The sequence below is a fragment of the Salmo trutta genome, chromosome 6 (assembly GCF_901001165.1).
Source record: "Salmo trutta chromosome 6, fSalTru1.1, whole genome shotgun sequence".
Taxonomy (NCBI): domain Eukaryota; kingdom Metazoa; phylum Chordata; class Actinopteri; order Salmoniformes; family Salmonidae; genus Salmo; species Salmo trutta.
In genome coordinates this window covers 56,804,141-56,826,104 of record NC_042962.1, presented here as the reverse complement: position 1 = coordinate 56,826,104, position 21,964 = coordinate 56,804,141, and the positions used below count along the sequence as shown (strand labels likewise).

The 21,964-nt window shown below is 44.7% G+C and overlaps 1 protein-coding gene across 1 annotated transcript; it reads right to left on the bottom strand.

Annotated features, from left to right (window-relative positions):
- Window positions 1-5,194: 5,194 nt before the first annotated feature.
- On the bottom strand, window positions 5,195-15,438 carry LOC115196387 (sodium/potassium-transporting ATPase subunit beta-233-like). The gene is made up of 6 exons (XM_029757171.1): window positions 15,170-15,438; window positions 9,767-9,895; window positions 7,688-7,843; window positions 7,158-7,342; window positions 6,824-6,907; window positions 5,195-6,648 (listed from the first exon to the last, which is right to left on the bottom strand). Exons 1-6 carry the CDS (start codon window positions 15,258-15,260, stop codon window positions 6,388-6,390), a joined length of 906 nt encoding a protein of 301 aa, XP_029613031.1. The 5' UTR covers window positions 15,261-15,438; the 3' UTR covers window positions 5,195-6,387.
- Between the last annotated feature and the right edge of the window lie 6,526 nt (window positions 15,439-21,964).

Below are 21,964 nucleotides of genomic sequence, written 5' to 3'. Positions count from 1 at the left end.
CCCAACTCTTTATAAGACTCCTCTCTCTCGTAACCTCTCCTTCTCTCTTTCTCTCTCTGAATAGCCTCGTTCACATCTTGCGCTAACATGTGAGTTTCGTGATCTGATCTATGTGATCCAATCACTATCTGATCAAGGTTTGTCACGTCTACACATTGTATTGATGTGGGGCCTTCCCTGTAGCTCAGTTGGTAGAGCATGGTGTTTGCAACGCCAGGGTTGTGGGTTCGATTCACACGGGGGGCCAGCACAGAAAAACAAAAATGTATGAAATTGTATGAAATGTATGCATTCACTACTGGAAGTGGCTCTGGATAAGAGTGTCTGCTAAATGACTAAAATGTAAATGTATTAAAATGTGTCTGCATTGTGGCCAGATTAGCTGGTGCCAGATAGGCCGGTGTAAAGATGATTTAAATGGTTTGACCAGCTAGATCTGCTTACACTTGATTAATATCCTGACACAATGCGTGTCTGACTACCGTCTAAAAATGTGGGCACAATCAGAATGTGGACAAGATCAGGACAAAGGGTCCATGTTAGAACCAGGTATCAACCGGGCTTCTCTCTTTCTCTGGCACAGAACACCTTCCTTTGAAACACAAAGCGCAGTACTTAAAACCAAGTTGTGGGAACGAGGCCGAGCCTTTCAATGCAGACAGTGCTCTCTGTCTCAATAGAACCTAGGATGGTTGTACAGTAATGATGATTGTCAGTTGTCTATCAGTGTGTAAAGGTGTCCACCACCCCATAGTCTGTGAGTCAGTAGTCTAGAAACAGGGAGTAGAGCCAGGTGAGAAAGTGAATCCAGTGGTGATGCTGCATATGTCTGCCGTGCTCAGTTCTCCCTGGGGATCAGGTCTCAGTGTATCAGTCAATGAATAAGTCATGATGATAGACAGATGCAATACGGTAGCAATAATCAGCCAGATATGGGCCCCTGGAGTCAGGTTCAACATCAGAAACACTGCACAGAGAGAGAGAGAGAGAGAGAGAGAGAGAGAGAGAGAGAGAGAGAGAGAGAGAGAGAGAGAGAGAGAGAGAGAGAGAGAGAGAGAGAGAGAGAGAGAGAGAGAGAGAGAGAGAGAGAGAGAAAATATTTACGAGTGCTGTAGCCTAATGTATGGGCATCAGTGAATAGTATGTGTGTTGTGATAATGATGTTAAAGAGAGTATGTGTTGTGATGAGGTTAGAAAGAGGGTGTGTTGTGATGAGGTTAGAGAGAGGGTGTGTTGTGATGAGGTTAGAGAGTGTGTCTGTTGTGATGAGGTTAGAGAGTGTGTGTGTTGTGATGAGGTTAGAGAGAGGGTGTGTTGTGATGAGGTTAGAGAGAGGGTGTGATGAGGTTAGAGAGAGGGTGTGTTGTGATGAGGTTAGAGAGAGGGTGTGTTGTGATGAGGTTAGAGAGAGGGTGTGATGAGGTTAGAGAGAGGGTGTGATGAAGTTAGAGAGAGGGTGTGTTGTGATGAGGTTAGAGAGAGGGTGTGTTGTGATGAAGTTAGAGAGTGTGTCTGTTGTGATGAGGTTAGAGAGTGTGTGTGTTGTGATGAGGTAAGAGAGAGGGTGTGTTGTGATGAGGTTAGAGAGAGGGTGTGTTGTGATGAGGTTAGAGAGTGTGTCTGTTGTGATGAGGTTAGAGAGAGGGTGTGATGAGGTTAGAAAGAGGGTGTGTTGTGATGAGGTTAGAGAGAGGGTGTGTTGTGATGAGGTTAGAAAGAGGGTGTGTTGTGATGAGGTTAGAGAGAGGGTGTGTTGTGTTGTAGTGGAATGAAAATCCAGAAAGTTTCCCAACCCAAGACCATGGGCCTCAGGTAAGCTAAACTCTAGTCTTGTCTGTCATGGCTCTGTCCTCTGTGCCCTCTGCAGGCCCCTCCTCTCTGCAGTGCCCTGGCTCCTGGCCCACAACAGGTTCCCCGGCCACTCATCTCACACACTGTCTCATTAAGCTATCACCTGCCTGCCCGTCGCCTAGTTGGCTGACACTGTGCTGGACCTCCGTCCGCCATGCCCCCGAGGCTAGCGCCTGCTCCCGCCACCGGTCACAAGATACGCCTCTGTCTCGTGATGTATCCCCATACAGGAGCCTGAAACAGAACCCCACTGTTGGGCCGCTGCCTCTCCTGTCCTAATCACCCCGGCTACTTAATGTAATTACAGAAAGGGAAGCTAGCCAGGTCTCAACATGCGGTCAGGGACTATGTTAAAAATGATACCCTATACAGTGCACTACTTTTGACCAGGGGTAGTGCACTATATAGGTAATAGGGTACGATTTCAGATGCAAACAGGCAGTCAGTCCACCAGTCAGTCTACGCTGCCTGGACACCCTCACCCTGGCCCTGTCACAGCACTACTGAGACGGTTGGAAAATGCACCGTCACTCCACTCCTCCTCATTTGAGGTCCCGGTGGCAAACACACAGGGCTCCCATTCATAAAAGCCTTTCTGATGGAAAACCCAAATAGAGTTGCTGGGATTAAGTTTCAGCTGCTGCGTGTGTTAGAGACAAACTCCAAGAGGAGGAACCTGCGGTGGTGGAGTAACTGACAAACAAGGCAGGTAGGCCTGAGGAAGGAAACACTTCAGCTACTCAATATGGCTGTCAGCCCTCAGATTACTGTGTTGTACTTGACTTAAAGATTGCTCACAACAACCTCAGTGTTTATTTAAGACAAGCTACATCCCTTCTGATAAAACTAGAACCAGAGCCAAACTGTATCAGGGCCCTATTCAATCCCCAAAGTTCAGCTTTATAGCGTGATTGAAATTTAAAGGCAACGTTCCCGCTTTAGCGGAGACTGCATTCGCGGGAAACGCTGGACGTCGGCGCAATCGGAAATTGCCTTCACATTTCTGTAGCTGAATCAGTAACGCTTCAGCTTTCCATATTGAATAGAGCCCTCAGTTCAAAGCTAGCCTTTCTGTAGTCCAAGATGAACTCTTAAGGAGCCTACCTTTCATCCTTCAGGTCCAAGGACCTTCTGTTATCTTCTGAGGTAGACTGGCTCAAAACAGCCAAATACTCCATTTAAATGTGTATGGATTATTAATAGCGATCCGGTTCTCGAAACATTAAGCCATTTACTTACTAATTTCACAAATACAAAATATAGAATTACTGTACATAACAGGAGGCTGCTGAGGGGAGGACGGCTCATAATAATGGTTGGAACGACGCAAATGGAATGACATCAAACACCTGGAAACCATTATTTTGGTGTATTTGATACCATTCAACTCCAGCCATTACCACAAGCCTGTGGTACACTGTTTTAACAGGCTTTATCACAGTTGCAGCCAACAGTATTTCTCAGTGACAACACGTTTCTGGAGGACTTCTTCCAATACACACAGGTGTTCGGCGCATGCTCATTAGCACAGGTGGTCCCTCTGTCTTCCCTTTGGTAAACACGTGCTGAAACCTGGCGATATGGCCGTGTGGGAACACTAATCCTAACCCTATAAAGGTTTATCAATTTACCTTTTTGTTTTTATAAAACCCTATAAAGGTGTTTATCAATTTACTTTTTTGTTTTTATAAAACCCTATAAATGTTTATCAATTTACCTTTTTGTTTTTATAAAACCCTATAAATGTTTATCAATTTACCTTTTTGTTTTTATAAAATGATTTCTTGCTGATATGAAAGATGAGGTTCTGACGAGTGTTAATGTTCAGACCGAGTGTTGGGGCTCTTAAAACTCCCCAATACAGAAGACGCCTTCGTCCAATGACTCTTATGTTTAAAGAAATGGACCTGAGAGTCATGATCAAGGGCTAGTCCTTTCCACATGGGCTCCCGAGTGGCGCAGCGGTCTAAGGCACTGCATCTCAGTGCTAGAGGTGTCACTACAGACCCTGGTTCAATTCCAGGCTTTTTCACCGTGATTGGAAGCCAACCAGCATTGTCTGGTTTAGGGTTTGGCTGTCATTGTAAATAAGAATTTGTTCTTAATTGACTTGCCTAGGTAAATAAAACTTTTAGTCAGTCACCCAGGTAATGTGTCATAAGCCTGGAGGCTAGCTGAGCTGTGGTAGCCATGGCAGTAGTCTCTCAGGAGAGGAGCTGTGGTAGCCATGGCAGTAGTCTCTCAGGAGAGGAGCTGTGGTAGCCATGGCAGTAGTCTCTCAGGAGAGGAGCTGTGGTAGCCATGGCAGTAGTCTCTCAGGAGAGGAGCTGTGGTAGCCATGGCAGTAGTCTCTCAGGAGAGGAGCTGTGGTAGCCATGGCAGTAGTCTCTCAGGAGAGGAGCTGCGGTAGCCATGGCAGTAGTCTCTCAGGAGAGGAGCTGTGGTAGCCATGGCAGTAGTCTCTCAGGAGAGGAGCTGCGGTAGCCATGGCAGTAGTCTCTCAGGAGAGGAGCTGTGGTAGCCATGGCAGTAGTCTCTCAGGAGAGGAGCTGCGATAACCATGGCAGTCTCTCAGGAGATGAGCTGTGGTAACCATGGCAACTGGGGCTAGTAGCAAAAAAACAAAACAATATCCCTTACTTAGCATTGACAGCTCTCTGTAACATCCTTGATTACAAGGTGGTTTGTAGTCTTTTCCAAGCCGACAATGTAACAAAAAAATAATCATTTGACAAGCGGTTTCTCTATTGTGTCACGTTGTTGCAAAAAAAACAAACAGGTCAATTAAGTCTTTTGAAATGCACCGAGTTGACCTTGACAGTCATTAGCGATAGGAAAACAGAGGAAGGGCAGATGCACCAAGGGGAGCTGGTTTGGCAGCACTTATTCCTCCCTGATCTGTTAGCATCTGGTTAGAGTTGATAAGGAGTCCGTTTGGATGAAGATGGTCAGAACATGGTCTCCTTTTAATTAAGGGCATTTCAAATCTAACAAGTGTTTTTGCAGGGTTCAAAATACATAAACAAACCCTTTTCCTTACCAATCCTCACTATTCTCTGAACACTAGATACTACCAGACTGTTTCAATGAACAGTCCCAGACTAGGAATACAACGGTCTGATATGGTTCCATTTCCATCCTCACTGATCTGAAATGACAGGGAAGGTCACAGCAATAAAGCAGAGGTTATAGCTAGGGGTTTGTCCTTTTACCTGTCCTGTTCTTTCAGATCAGTGCATATTGAAAGGAAATGAGATAAGGAGAGGACTCCACTTTAGACTAGTGCGGTGTGTCCTTACAGCAGGGTATTGGTCTTGTTTGAGAGAAACTGGAATAAAGAAAGTTGTGTTTTCATCATTTTATTTCAGTTTTTTTCTTACTGGGATTAAATAAATGACAAGAGCGGATGAGAACTCCTGATAACGGGACTGATGTTAGACATTGACGTTTAGCACTTAACATCGACAAGAAATCCTAAAAACATGGGGTACAGCACTGCTTCTGATAAGATTCTCAACTTGGACCAGTGACTTTGGTATTGTATTTATACATTACACTTTTCTGCAGAAAAAAAAAAAAAAAAAAAAAAAAAGTACAACCGCATAAATATAAAACTCCTTCCACCATGTAAAATGGCTAAAACATTCATCAGAAAGTCACACCACGTTGTGAGACGACGTGACGTAATTGAGCAAAACAATCATCTTTAAAAAGCGGAGTCAGCACCGCTGCCGTACAAAAGGCAAAAGTAGCCCAACAACCCGGAGACACAACTCGACATTAAGAGTGAATCAAACAGAACGAAAGGAAGTAAAAGCCTGAAACAATAGCGTAATAAAACCCTTATCCCACATTAAGTGATTCTAAAAGAAAAGCGATGTAAAAATTCTCACAATCAATCAGACAAAGGCAAAAATAAGGAAAGAGTAGGCCTAGTTCCCTGGAGAGCAGCCTTTTCCCCTCACACGGGTCAGAAGAGATCAGAGTACCGTGTCAATATTTTTTAAATTATTAAGTATTCATATATAGTATATACACATCTTGGACTGCTAAAGCTTGCTCACATAAGTAAACAGGTTACAACATGGCTTGGAAAGGACCAATGTATGCGACTACTGCACTGTACACTCCAAAAATATGTATAGAAACCACACAAGGCAGCAATATGGAGGGGGGACAAAACACTGCTCGCTACACATCAGTAGTGGAATTACAATTTACAGTCATAAATGAAACATGTCCCCATGGCTCAAGGAATATTCTTCATTTACAGTAGAATAAATACTTTATGCTATTGCTACTCCTCCTGCGACTTACATTCTAACCCTAGACAGAAGCAGAGAAGCCAGTGTAAAGCAGACAGATGAAGTGTCGTCCCGTATGTTATGAGTTTTGTTCAAGACTAGTTGTGATTTTTTTAACTTAACTTCGTATTTCCACCCCAACTCCCTTTCCTAAATGATTTTGTTACTTTTGAGAAATGGTTGGGGAGGGAGAGGGGGCTGGAGAGAAAAAGTGCTATGAACCTAACTGTGGTCATAAGTTGGTGACAGTGAATTTAACGTCAAATTTTCCTTGGAACTTGTCCTTCTCGCTGTAGCCAATGTTCTCTCCGTAGGCTCTGCACTCGATGCGCAGCTCGGTGTTCATGGTGAGGTTGATGAACTGGAGGGCCACTAGGGGCTGCAGGTACTGGGGGTGAAGCAGCTTGCCGTAGTAGGGGTAATACTGGAGGGGGAAACCTTCACCAATGCCGTAGTACTTCACCTCCCCGATCTTACCGGCGTCCTCCTCTCTCTGCAAAGAGATTGAGTCAAAAGGAGAAAGACGGTGCTATTTTGGTCATTCTGACATCTGACCTTCACCCAGAAACACATTTACAATTAAAAAAAAAACGCTTAAAAAAAACTGTTAACTGACATTGGAATGATCAATTGTGATTCAATGTGGTTCTATGTCTGGCGTACTGTACCTTGTTGGTGCAGAAGATGGGCATGACGTTGGGCTGGACCTTGGTCTGCGCTCCCTCAGGGATGCTTTCATTGGAGCTGGGGGGCTGAAAGAATGGAGGACAGGTACACAGTGAGCGAGGAGGCAAAACAATCTGCTAAAAACAGTAACACTTTTACCTAAGAAAGTTTATGTAGATTTTGTATTCAATAATGTACTACTACTTTTGGGGAAATATGCATAAACTAACAACCAGGGGCCACTGGAAATATGAAAATGACCAGTTTGTACAAGAAGTCAACTTTTCATATGTCCTGGTTGATAAGGCCTGAAAGCTATGTCCTGAGGATATTTACCCTTGGCCTGAAGTTGACGATCCTGTTGAGCTTGACGATCAGGCAGGGTTTTCCTTCCTGGAAGCCAAATTCTCTGTCTTCCATGCCGGAGCAAGGCCCAAGCCAGCTCCTCTGGAAGCGACAGGCCTTCCTGATCCCCACATCACTCTCCAGGTCGCCACGGTTCTTATAGTCCTCCGGTTTCTCTGAAGGCAGGAGGAGAAATCACAAATAAACAATTGAGCACAAGAAGCCACAGCTGCTCGCTTCAACTAATTCATCAACAAAAAAAACAAACAAAAAAAACACCTTCTCTCTGAAGAAGCCAATACACAATTCCATTCCATGTCCTGGCCACTTAGTTCCTATCCCACCTGATGTTAGAACGTCAGAAAGGATTCAATAAGCAAAAGGCTAGAAGATGATGGTACCACCTCCATCTAAGTAGAGCTTCCACCACACTGAGCACCTCTTAGGTCTGTGCCATGGCAGGGGGTAGGACTAGGAGCTAGGGGGAGGGGCTAGAGAGCGGAATGGAACACTTCCTGTACCTCCACAATCCTCGTATTTCATCTGGTCCCGCTGTTTGTCGTCATCGTACATAACCAGGAACTCTCGCATGGCCTTGGTGTAAGCCAAGTAGGTCTCCACATCATTCAAGTTGAAGGCGATCTCGGATTTGTCGGAGCGTGGGGTGTGTGATAGGCCTGACAACAGACAGTCACCATCAGTTTCAGAAGTAGAGAAAGTACTATTAGCAATACACACTTTTATAATAGGACAATAATGTTTCAGTGGACTTGTGACCATTCTATTTACACTAACTCACAATAGTACTGCAGTTACATAGATAACCTTACTGAGTATGAAACCAGTTAAGAACAGTCAGTGTAATTCTCTTTCTAATGAAGTCTTTCAGTGAGGCAGTCATCCATTGAAGAGTCCACACTTTGGAAAACAGTCTTGAAGAGGAAGACAAGGTGAATCCCTGTCATTGTTCTTAGCAGGAAAGACGGGTCAGTAAAAGGGAAAAGCCCATTTCAAACAAAAGACAACTGTCTCTACGCTACAAGATCCAAAACACGTCCGCCCCTATTCTCTTCTACTTCCTTATTTACAACCAGCCCATCCCAGCCCCCACACTAAGTTCCATCTTTCATGACCAGAAAACTAAAGAGAACTCTAACTGGACTGAGTGAGGTGAGGAGTCTGAAGAGAGTAACGCTTCTCTCCTCTGTCAGCTTGTGAGATAAAGAAATAGTCTGACTCTTCTCTTTCTGCTTGTTAGAGCCATCAGGTGTCCTCTTCGTTGTGACGACCTGGCCCAGTTATCAAGCCTCCTGTGGAAAGTAACGCACTATCAATGCCTAGCTACCTCTCCTCATCTCCTAATGGAGGTTCCCTGAGCAGACCATGGCTATATATACCCAGACAGACAAATGACTGGGCTGGGATACTGGCTTTAGACCTAATTCAAATGCAGCTTACTAGTCTTCGACAATGTCATGGTTGAAAACCCCAACAGGAAAGGGTTAATGCTCTGTGGAAGGGCATTGGTACTGTGGGATTGGGTTGTGTTGTGTAAGGAGAGAAAATAAAGTGGAGAATAGCATCTGCCGTTGACAGTTTACCACAGAGCTCTCACTGGTAAAGGAAGCAAGCAATGACTACCAGAACTTCACGGTCTGTTTTAACTCTAGTCAAAGGCATCAGGAGAGATCTCTGTTAGGGGACCACAATGTAAAGTTCACGATTAGCACTTCTCCCTCCATTTCACACCCACGTGATCAGAACAGACTCCAGCGAAACTGACTACACCGCTCAGAAAAAGGAAGCTGTGGAGAAAGACATGAAATATGCAACGTCCAGTAATGGGGAACAGTTCTCGTTCTTAAAACGCTACACTCCCTAACAAATTGGGAAGAGAGGTCTCCACCCATGTAGCTCCTACTTTAGGGGAATTAATTGCGACACTCGACTGACCCACTACCTACACCAGTGGTCCAATACGACATGAGCATTTAAACAGTAGGACTGCAGTAACTGGAATATCACGTCAAGGATTCAGTTCACTACTAGACCAGAGTTCATTTTGACAGAAGCACTTCTGTATATCTTTGCCAAAAATCAAATTTCACCAGTTTGTTATTGGACGTAAGCATACTACTGTACAAGTTAGCCTTAATGAGCCAGGGCCATAGACACTGAACCAGTAACAAAATAGTTCCACATGCTGCATGCATGGATGACACCCACCGTTTACTTGAAAGACAAGAGTCCTCTGTGTCCGACCTTAAAACGGTACTGTGCCGGCCTGCTCTCTGGCCCATACAGTGCTAAAGTCAATTCAGCTGATATCTCACAGTGGGACTCCCTTAACGAGTTAAAGTGTGAAATTCAATAAGAGGATGTTTGACGGACATAACCCACCCCTCTGAGATATACAAACATGCATGTTAGACTCTGGCTGCAGCCCAAATTGCATCCTATTCCTTACATAGTGCACTACTTTTGACCAGTGGGTAGGGAATAGGGTGCCATTTCAAACGAAGCCACTGTGGTTGGACACCATCTCTCTTGTCCCCAGGCAGCAGTAGTGGCTCAGTGTCTAGTGTTCAGTGATACCTTACCTGGGGGAGCAACTCTGTCTTGCCAGGTGGGTTTGTAGTTACTGAGGGTGAGAAGCAAGGCCTGGATGGTGCCGATGAATACTCCAGCCAGAAAAGCATAGAAGATTAAGTAGAACCCTAGAATTTTAACTGTAAAAGGAGAGAGCAGGAGAGAGAGAGAGATATGGGTCATCACCATGGAAAAGATGTGGAGGACAAATGATTGTGACATACGCCTTTTCTTTTTTTTTAACTACAAACACCAGTCATGCCATGAAATTAAGATCTGGTTGTTATGTTGCTGACAAGGTCCATTTCCACTCATTCATTTGAGTCATACAAAAAGCCACGTACAGAACTCCAGCATTCCGCAATTGTAGAATGTTAAAATCTGCTCTGAAAAACAATGAACATTCCCCATAATGAAGTCCCAAGTCCAACCTTAGCATTACTGCAGTAGTTAAGAATCTGCTCAAGTCAACACAACCCTGCCACCCTAACCAGCCCTGCAGAGCCAGTGTGTACAGTACGCTAAACACCGCAGACATGTAGACCGTGGATCCCACTTTCATTTTTCACTGTAGTGTTTGTGGAGTTGGGGACTTAAAATGCATACCATTTTAATATCAAATACACAAGCAATGTCTTGCACCAAAGTGAGACAAGAAGGGTACAGCTTAGAAAGAGAAAGAGCAAGTCTGCCTATTGTGTCATCAAACGAGTGTTTCCTCAGTGTTCCAATTCCAACTGGACCAAATCAATCTCATGCGTGTCTATCCTATCGTCAAACCTTAGACTGCCCAGTCATTGCCCACAACACTATCAAACATATTAAAAATTGGATAAATAGATTGGCTGGCTCTACTACTAATCCAAGCCCACCTGGTTTCTACTTTAAGGTTCCTGGTCCATACACAGACTATCCATAACTGGAATGAGTCCCAAATGGCACCCTATTCCCCATGTAGTGCCCTGGTCAAAAGAAGTGTACGATATAGGGGAAAAGGGTGCCATTCGGGATGCACACCTGGGCTCAGTGATACCTATACAGGTAGAATACATGCAGACAGAGAAGCCCGTGTCTCCTATGGAGGGAGCAGGAGGTAGCCTAACCACAAAGCCACTGTTCCAAATAGTAATCCACCTATAACAGTAGACATTGTCTTGACTCTTCACTGAGGGCAGGAAAATGAAGTGTAACCAGTAGATCATACAGTAGTAGCCAGGAGAACAACAACTTCAGGCTTCAGAGTAAATACAATTGTCAAATCACTTTTTGTTGCTCTTAAACTCAGCACCCAGAAACAAATCTCAAGCCAGCTACTCAGCTTTAATTGTTAGGCCTGTCACAAGAGACTAGGTTGCTCTAAACATAGTGCCCACATCTCAGATAAACCAATAAATTAATACATTCAGGTCCCAATAATAATGGAGGCAGTCTGCATGCTCAGCTTTTACACAAAACCTAGATACTACCCAGCTGGCACATAACGTTCTGAGAACCATACAGTATGTTTCTTAGAGCTTGGTGAGAGTGTGGTTGTGCTATGGTTATTTGCATACAACCTTCCCACAACATTCTGGGAATGTTGCAGGATACCCAGCTAGTACATAACATTCTGAGAACCATATGTTTCTTAGGTGGGAATTTCAGTACCTCAGTTTAACTTTTCCTCATGGTTCTATTTAAAGTAATGTGCTCAAATTGTTTAGAGAACGTAAAAAAAAGGGGGCACTATGCAGAAATTCCGCCGCCTTTTCCTGATTGCTAAAATTCTAAATAGTTTGCCTAAATTTCGATTTGTGACGAAACAAGCAAGCATAGTGTAGAGAATCATTGTCCTAAACCACTGAAATATATTTTCCATAACCAAAAATACTATATTTTCAGCTGGTGTACAAAACTGACACTAAAAGACGCAAAAACAAAACTTAAGAACAGAAAGCATAGAAATAGCACACATGGAACAGATCTACCACATCTTAGACTTGCTTTCAATGAGAATGACAGACCTGTGAATTTGGTCAGGTCGCCCAAAAAGTTACATATTGCAGCTTCAAGAAACAACGTTCTGTGGAAATGTAAGTACTTATAAAAGTAAATAAAACGTTTTCTACAGGTTTCCTCAGTTCTATTTTAAGTCATGTTTTCAGAACATTAAGAAAACATTAGTAAACGTTCAAAGAACAGTCTAAGAAAGTTATTTAAAAACATACATTCCATTCTCAGCATCACCAAAACTATCCTCTATCTTGTTAAGTGTGTTGATCACACCCACTAATTGGCCACAACTGGTCTTAAATGAGTGCTCGCTTCCTTTAAAATTGAGGTTTGTTTAAATAGACTAAAGTGAACAACTTTGTATGCGTAAAAAAAAAAAAAAAAAAAAAAAAAAAAAAAAAAGCATGTTAGTTGCATCCTGGTGGCGCAGTGGACTAATTCCATGGATACAGAACAGAAGATCATAGTGTCAAATCTCACTGACACCGTGCAACAATAAAAAAATTAAGAAAGTTATGCGTTTGAATGATTAATGCCTAAGAAAATGAATTGACATGTGTCCCATCTGTGCTTGGAGTTCAAAACAGTTTTTGAAACATGTTCTTAGAACATTATTTAATTACCTTCCAATAACCTAGAATTTCCATTCTCAGAACATTAATAAAATCTTCCAGGATAACTTTCAGGGAACCATAGAACATTCACACAACCTCCCTGCAACCTAAAAAATAAATTGAAAAAAAATAATTGAAAAAAATACATTCCCAGAACATGTGAAATGTTTACTTCTGTTCTCAGAACAATTATTATTTTATTTATTTTTACAGGTCAGGAAACATTACTTTGTAATCAGAACCAATGGGAAACCAAAAACGTACGTTCCCACAACTTCCAAGAAACCAAAATGTGCTAGCTGGGATATGCATCAAACCAGCACAGGTATACAGGTCCAGAATGAGAAATCATAGGCCCGGGGCTTTGGTATTTTGAAATCTGCAAAAGGCAAACCAACAGCCACAACCAACCATAGAATTATAATCCATAAAATGGCACTTCCCACTAAAGTCAAGTCTGGCATTCCTTGCTAGTGTACCCTTGAGTTTAACAGTCAGTCAAACTGCCAAAGTAAGAGGTTAACAAACCCTTCTATGGATTATACGTCTATGGCCACAACTGTATATTTGGAGCACGCTGCCCAAACTGCGGCCTTCCCAACTGTAGGTATATCGCTAACTGCCAAAATAAAGGAAACATTTAAGTAAACGAGGGATACAAAGTACATGTTATGGTGTGGGGTGCATTTTCCTGGCCTGGTTTAGGTCCACTTGTAGAATCTATGCCAAGGCGCATTGAATCTGTTCTGGCAGCTCGTGGTGACCCAACACCCTTTATGTTGGCGGTTCCTTTATTTTGGTCTGTGCTCGTGCTAAAACTTAATCCACAGTTGTTGTTTTTTTTATAAACTATACATTTTCTGTGGCTAAATTATGCTCTCTGGTGGATTTCAAACATTGAGAATGGGGCTCCTGTGGTTGGATCATTTTTTATTTTTTTTATGATACAAATGCATTTTAAAAAAGCATCTTGGACCCTCTACGGGCTTGACTCACAATTGACCAGTCACATTTACTTATTATGCAGTTTATTTTTATTAATCAGTTACCCAATCAAGGCAGGGCCCCCCAACCCACCAGACCTGCAGAGCTAGTACTGTATAGGCCTAGTGGTGCATAAGACAATGTCAAAGGGTCACATCTTATAGGAGACAGCAGTTCCCTTTCAATCAATTACGTATGACTTAAGATGTCGCCTGTTCCTTGGCAGAATTATAAGGACATCACAACCACCCCAATGCGTCTTATCCAGATCATGCGGTTTCCCTGATCGCAATTGGCCGGTACAAGGGTGCGTACATTATCCATATTATAGACGAGGGTTCAATATCTCCTCTCTCTCCATGCATCACACCAGATAAAACATATGTTCTTGCATTGTAGACAGATTAAATTAATCTTGCAAGTTGCCGAATGGAGACGAGTCGTCATAAAAGTCATGGATAGTGTCACACACACACACACACACACACACACACACACACACACACACACACACACACATCATTCAAAATGATGCACCTCTTACATTGGATGGATGAGGAGCACCAGTGTTGGTTGGAGAGATGTTGAATGGGTGGGTTTGGGGGAGTGGGGTTAGAGGCTCACTTCCTTATGTTTCCTTCTCATTTTATTGAGCTGAATATGAAATTATATGTTGTACCTGTAACCCCCCCCCAAAACCAAGAAAAATGAAGAAAAAAATAAAATAAAACATGGTCACCACAAAAAATGAAACAAAAAAAGACCCAAATAAGTTTTGGCCTTGAGATAATACACACAAAACATAGTTGAAGTAAATGACCAAACCAACCAACTTGAGGGGGTCAGTTAAATAAGCAAAATTGCAACATGAATTGTCGCTCAGCCTGTCATCCTCTGAATACCGAAAATGTAGGGTAGTTGTGTGACATTGAGACGAGGGAAGACATGGGTGCAGACGGAAACGAGAATTAGTCTACTTAATACATTAGTGAAATTAGTCTACTTAATACATTTCCATTGTTAATTAAAGTGACACAGGATCCACATCGAATAGTAACACTAGATGGAATGTCCTCTCCATAATTCCAAGTAGGCCCCATCACCTTGAATCACCTTGGACTATGATGCATTTTTAACCCTTTGATTGTGTCATTTTACATCGGAAATGAAACCAAGTCTCTACAGCATGTACATATGGTGTAATTCCATCCTAATTATTATAGATCATGTAAATGCGATGGGGAGTTCTAGTCTCCTTCCAGGCATAGGCGGCTGCGTCTCTGCAGTGTGATTAACTAGCCGACTGTACTATTAGGATTCGAACCATTAGAATAACATGTTCTAATAATGTATTATGCATATTCCCACCACCGTCTTTCAACGACCTATTTAGATTCTCATATTGATTTAAGATGTGCGACTTAAATGAAAACCCATCTTTGCTCGGAACAGTCGGTAGGCTGTTCTTTTGAATAAGGCAGTAGGTTCCTAGCAAGGACAAGTGACAGTGAAATATGAGCAAAATAACTGGTCGCATGTTCACCGTATGCTTTTACTCACAACACAGACATGGAGAGCCATGAACAACGAGTGGCGATGGGCAATGATATGGACTCGGTGACACCGTACCATTGTAGCACACATTGCTGCAAAGTCAAATCAAACAGGTGCTATGCACCAAGATGAAATGAAGACTCGGTGCGCGTTCCATACTGCCCAATAGGCGTTCGATCGCGCAATGTGAGATCCATCACAATTTCGATTAAAACCTCCGGCCATAATGCCCAATTAACGTGATCTTAAATATCAGAATGGCATACTTACACCAACTCCCCCCTGTGCGTCCACAAAATTCCCCCTTGTCCGAATCCCATACAAACTTCTTCCATCCACCATCGTCTTTATTCGAAGACATTTTCGACTGTGTGTTTCAGTTCCTTTTAGTGTGGTGCTCTTTCTTTATTCAGTTCCCTTCGCTTCTCTCTGCCGTCCCTCTCCGGAGTACCAAATTCCAAACACCGACGGACTTGTACACGGCTTGTTCCTGCGTACTCACTGCACACAGATATATCGAAGTTGCAGTCGACTCCGCCCGAAAACTATTTTAACAAGTCACCAACTAGGAGGGAGGGCCAGCTCTCGCGAATCACAAACGAGCGTCCTCTCTGCGTAATGTTATCGTTTGTGGAGAGTCGGGAGGGGGTTTTGCTCCACCCTTGGACGTAGATACGTCAGAATGTCCTTTACGATGCGACCCTGCGATTTCAACAGAAGAGCACTCACATGAATAAAGATTCAGAGGCATAGTACATCTATTCACAGCGCAGCAATACATTACAAATTGCCAACATTGTCTTCATTATCTGGAGGCCTAATTCACTCAAACTGGGATTTACAATGTGGGTAAACTTAAAATGTTAAAAATGACAGAAGTATGATGGCCTGCCATAATTACTATTCATACTTATATGATCATCTGATGAAGCCAAGTTGACTTGGCCATTCCTCAATAACTCAATTGTAATTGGAGAAAAACACCCATCCCAGCTAGCACATTTGGTTCCCTTTGAAGTTGTGGGAACTTGTGTTTTTGGTTTGGCTGCAACCTGAGGTAGAAGAGGCACTATTGCGCCTTCTTCACCACACAATCTGTGTGGATGGACCATTTCAGGTTGTCAGTGATGTGCACCCCAAGGAACTTTAAGCTTTTCACCCTCTCCACTGTGGCCCCGTCAATGTGGATGGGGGCGGGCTCCCTCTGCTGTCTCCTGAATTCCACAATCAGCTCCTTCGCTTTGTTGACGTTGAGGGAGAGGTTATTTTCCTGGCACCACTCCACCAGGGCCCTCACCTCCTCCCTGTAGGCTGTCTCATTGTTGTTGGTAATCAGGCTACCACTGTTGTGTTTTCTGCAAACTTGATGATTGAGTTGAAGACGTGCGTGGCCATGCAGTCATGGGTGAACAGGGAGTACAGGAGGGGGCTGAGCACGCACCCTTGTGGGCCCCCGTGTTGAGGATCAGCATAGCGGAGGTGTTGTTGCCTACCTTCACCACCTGGAGCCGCCCCATCAGGATGTCCAGGACCTAGTTGCACAGGGCGGGATTTAGACACAGGTCACCAAGCTTAGTGATGAGCTTGGAGTGAAATATGGTATTAAAGGGTGTTGGGTAAGGTGGAGGTGATATGATCCTTAACTAGCCTCTCAAAGCACGTCATGATGACAGAAGTGAGTGCTGTGGGGCGATATTAATTTAGTTCAGTTACCTTCACTTTCTTGGTTACTGGAACAATGGTGGACATCTTGAAGCAAGTCAGGACAACAGACTGGTATAGGGAGAGATTGAATATGTCCTTAAACACTCCAGCCAGCTGGTTAGGGATAGGAGTTAGGTTAAAGGGCTAAGATTAGGGGAAGGGTTAGATTACATGCTAAGTAGTTGCAAAGTAGCTAAAAAGTAATAAGTAGTTGCAAAGTTGCTAAAATGTTAAACTTGTCCGTGATGAGATTCAAACACACAACCTTTGAGTTGCTAGATGTTTGCGTTAACCATGCTCCTTTCCTTCTTGCCTTAAGTAACCTACTGTCATACCAAACGTAACATATCATACTAATTTGAGTGTTCCGGATTTACTTAGGCCAATGTCATGGTGCTACGGATTTTAGTCAAATATAATATGTTTTGCTCTGAGACCAGGCTGTTCCTTTGCCTGTTCTAGGAATATTCAATTTTAGTTTGCGGGAAGGTTTTAAAAAAGTTTTATGGTTCCCTAAAAGTTTTCCTGGGAGGTTTTATTAACGTTGTTCTCTAAATGTTGTGAATGTTTTGAATGAAATTCTTATTTGGAGGTTTTTTAATAATTTTTAACTTTTAAACCTTAAAACTTTCACTGAATGTTTGACTAAGACTTTTAATAAGACAGCAAGCTTAGGTTAACTGTTTTGAACTACAAGAGCAGATAGGACACATGGAAATCATTTGCTTAGTCATTAATCATGCAAACACATGCATTTTTTATTGTGACAGAGCATCAGTGAGTTTGTAACCTATGATCTTCTGTTCTCTATCCATGGAATTAGTTCAGTGTGCCACCAGGATGGCACTAGCATGCGGATTATTTATTTAACTCATACAAAGCTGTTCATTTTAGTCTATTCAAACAGACCTCATTCCAAAGGAAATAAGCACTCATTAAGATCAGGTGAGGACAATTACTGAGCGCCGCTGACACACCTTAATAACACACCTAACAAGATAGAGGATAGAGAGAGTTTTGTTGTTTCTGAGAACAGAATGTATGTTTTTAAAAAACATTCTTAGAACATTCTCTGAACGTTACTAAAGTTTTCAGAAATTCCCACAGAAGAACGTTGTTTCTTAACGTTCTATGAACATTCTAACAACATTCCTTTATATAGAACTTTGAGGAAACCTGTAGGAAACATTATACTGAATTTCCCACAGAAGAACGTTGTTTCTTAATGTTCTCGGAACAATTTGAGAAGATGACTTTAAGTAGAACCCTGAGTAAACTTGTAGGAAGTTATGGCGAAGTACTGAATTCCTACAGAAGACAATTGTTTCTTAACCTTCTCTGAACTATTTGAGAACATTCCCAATGTCAAACCAATTGGAAACTATTCCTAGAACATTTCCAATGTCAAACCAATTGGAAACCATTCTGAGAACATTTGTCACAAAATACTTCGTGCTGTTGTAAGGAGGACCAAGGCGCAGCGGAAGTGTGGATACTCATATTTAAATTTTCAAAAAAAGGAGTAGAGCATCCACTGAAAAAACAATAAACACCACAGTGACAATCTTACAGGCATACAAAATGCAGTGTAAAAACAACCACCCACAAACCCCAGTGACAAACAACTCCTACATATATGACTCCCAATCAGGAACAACGATTCCCAGCTGTTCCTGATTAGGAGTCACAAGACACACACAAGACTGCCACGTCCTGACCCCCAAACTACTACCACAGCTCCATCTGCTGGTCAGGACGTGACAGTACCCCCCCTCAAGGTGCAGACCCTGGAATGCACCTAACCACAAAAAAACCCACCAACAAACAAAATCCCCAACAAAACCCATAAACACTAACCCTAAACAATAAGGGAGGGAAGGGAGGGTGGCTGCCGTCACCGACGGCACTGTGCTACATCCTCCCTCCCCAACCCACCTATCCTGGAGGTGGCTCAGGTGCAGGCCGTTCCTGGCTGTAGGGGTAGTCTGGCAGCTCGGGGCAGTCTGGGCAGTCCGGCAGCTCGGGGCAGTCTGGGCAGTCCGGCAGCTCGGGGCAGTCTGGCCACTCCGGCAGCTCGGGGCAGTCTGGCCACTCCGGCAGCTCGGGGCAGTCTGGCCACTCCGGCAGCTCGGGGCAGTCTGGCCACTCCGGCAGCTCGGGGCAGTCTGGCCACTCCGGCAGCTCGGGGCAGTCTGGCCACTCCGGCAGCTCGGGGCAGTCTGGCCACTCCGGCAGCTCGGGGCAGTCTGGCCACTCCGGCAGTTCGGGGCAGTCTGGCCACTCCGGCAGTTCGGGGCAGTCTGGCCACTCCGGCAGTTCTGGGCAGTCTGGCCACTCCGGCAGTTCTGGGCAGTCTGGCCACTCCGGCAGTTCAGGGCAGTCTGGCCACTCCGGCAGTTCAGGGCAGTCTGGCCACTCCGGCAGTTCAGGGCAGTCTGGCCACTCCGGCAGTTCAGGGCAGTCTGGCCAATCCGGCAGTTCAGGGCAGTCTGGCCAATCCGGCAGTTCAGCGCAGTCTGGCCGCTCCGGCAGTTCAGCGCAGTCTGGCCGCTCCGGCGACTGTTGACTGGCGGGCAGCTCCGACGACTGTTGACTGGCGGGCAGCTCCGACGACTGTTGACTGGCGGGCAGCTCCGACGACTGTTGACTGGCGGGCAGCTCCGACGACTGTTGACTGGCGGGCAGCTCCGACGACTGTTGACTGGCGGGCAGCTCCGACGACTGTTGACTGGCGGGCAGCTCCGACGACTGTTGACTGGCGGGCAGCTCCGACGACTGTTGACTGGCGGGCAGCTCCGGCGACTGTTGACTGGCGGGCAGCTCCGGCGATGGTTGACTGGCGGGCAGCTCTGACGACCGTTGACTAGTGGGCAGCTCTGACGACCGTTGACTGGCGGGCAGCTCTGACGACCGTTGACTGGCGGGCAGCTCTGACGACTGTTGACTGGCGGGCAGCTCTGACGACTGTTGACTTGCGGGCAGCTCTGGCGACCGTTGACTGGCGGGCAGCTCTGGCGACTGTTGACTAGTGGGCAGCTCTGACGACCGTTGACTGGCGGGCAGCTCTGGCGACTGTTGACTGGCGGGCAGCTCTGGCGACTGTTGACTGGCGGGCAGCTCTGGCGACTGTTGACTGGCGGGCAGCTCTGGCGACCGTTGACTGGCGGGCAGCTCTGATGACCGTTGACTGGCGGGCAGCTCTGACGACCGTTGACTGGCGGGCAGCTCTGGCGACTGTTGACTGGCGGGCAGCTCTGGCGACTGTTGACTGGCGGGCAGCTCTGGCGACTGTTGACTGGCGGGCAGCTCCTGCCCCGTCACACAGCCCTTGTGCCCCCCCCTAAAAAATTCTTGGGGGTGCCTCTCGGTCTCCCTTACCCGTCGTGTCTCCCAGTCCTTGCCAGCCTTCTTCCGCTGCTTGGTCCTGTGTAGGTTGGGTGGTTCTGTCACAAAATACTTCGTGCTGTTGTAAGGAGGACCAAGGCGCAGCGGAAGTGTGGATACTCATATTTTAATTTTCAAAAAAAGGAGTAGAGCATCCACTGAAAAAACAATAAACACCACAGTGACAATCTTACAGGCATACAAAATGCAGTGTAAAAACAACCACCCACAAACCCCAGTGACAAACAACTCCTACATATATGACTCCCAATCAGGAACAACGATTCCCAGCTGTTCCTGATTAGGAGTCACGAGACACACACAAGACTGCCACGTCCTGACCCCCAAACTACTACCACAGCTCCATCTGCTGGTCAGGACGTGACAACATTCCCTATGTCAAACCAATTGGAAACCATTCCTAGAACATTCCCAATGTCAAACCAATTGGAAATCAGTCCTAGAACATTATCAAAATTGTAACTTTTAGGAAACATTCTGTTAAAGTAATGATATGCCAAGAAAATTACTTTTTTTCTCTCAACTTCCTTAAATGTGCTGAGGATGTTCCAAAGCCAAGCAACTATACTCTGCACCATTCCCAGAAAGTTGTTGGAAGGTTGTATGCAAAATAACCACAGGACAACTACGCACTCACCATGCTCTAAGAAACATATGGTTCTCAGAACGTTATGTGCTAGCTGGGATGTGACCCATACAAAAAATAATAATAATTTAATCAAATTTTGCTGAAATGTTCAATGGGATTGTGCTGCTTTACTAATAGGTCACTAGCTGTTGTGCAGTGTGAAGTCAGTGTAAAGCACTGCACACAAAGCTCTATGTTATTAAATGTTACACAGGACCCTCTGTATACGCTGGCAGTAGCCATAATCCTCTATGTGTGAATGTAACTGTACTTGCAAGTGGGTGTCAAAAGGACAATTTAATGCTTTACCTAGACAAACACTACCCAGTATTCCCACTATAGGAGGCATATGTTTATATCATGACTGCTGGGCAGCCACCCTATGTCTTCGAGAAACAGTAGGGTGCCAATAAGAGAGAGAGGGGAAGGTTAAATCTAGAGGTTAGACTAAACAATGATAACACTTCCTATAGACCACCACTAGCCTACGGACCACCACTAGCCTATGGACCACCACTAGCCTATGGACCACCACCAGCCTATGGACCACCACAAGCCTATGGACCACCACTAGCCTATGGACCACCACTAGCCTATGGACCACCACTAGCCTACGGACCACCACTAGCCTATGGACCACCACTAGCCTACGGACCACCACTAGCCTATGGACCACCACTAGCCTACGGACCACCACTAGCCTATGGACCACCACTAGCCTATGGACCACCAGTAGCCTACGGACCACCACTAGCCTATGGACCTATGCCATTTAAATTACATATCCTCCATAACTTGATCACTGAATAAACCGTTCCATTTAAATGTCATCAAACTGGACACCAGTAGGCCTACTGTATTGAAGCACATCAGGTATAATCTGTCAGATATCCACTCTGGTTTTAGACATGGTGGATGTCCTCCCTCCTGTGTTGTTGTGTACATGTACGTGCTGAGGACCACACCCTGGTAGCTTTGCTGTTCCTCTCCCAGGGATAATAAGCTCTGGTTACACACCGCTGCCAAGAGCCCATACAACCGAGCTAGCTCTCCCTAAGCTGGATGCCAACACCCCTAACACCCTTCTGAAGGGGGCTCAAGGGTAAAACCTCCCTTCTGTGCCAGAGGCAACGTAATAAGGCAATGCCTCAATTTCATGTTTTGCAAATGGGGTTGGATTTATTTATATGCTTGAGTATACCAGGGGGGATACATGTGTGTGTGCACATAAACATGTTTGTGTGTGTGTGCGCATGTGTGTGCGTACATGCATGTGTTTGCACATAAACATGTTTGTGTGCGTGTGTACCCACAAAAATACTACAGTA

Bases quoted from the DNA above. Each gene is read 5' to 3' on its own strand.
- LOC115196387 (XM_029757171.1), bottom strand. From the start codon at position 15,260: ATGTCTTCGAATAAAGACGATGGTGGATGGAAGAAGTTTGTATGGGAT. The intron at 7,343-7,687 runs GTACAGGAAGTG...TCCTGCCTTCAG, and splicing joins GAAATACGAGGATTGTGGAG to AGAAACCGGAGGACTATAAG. The intron at 6,908-7,157 runs GTAAATATCCTC...CCATTCTTTCAG, and splicing joins TCGTCAACTTCAGGCCAAGG to CCCCCCAGCTCCAATGAAAG.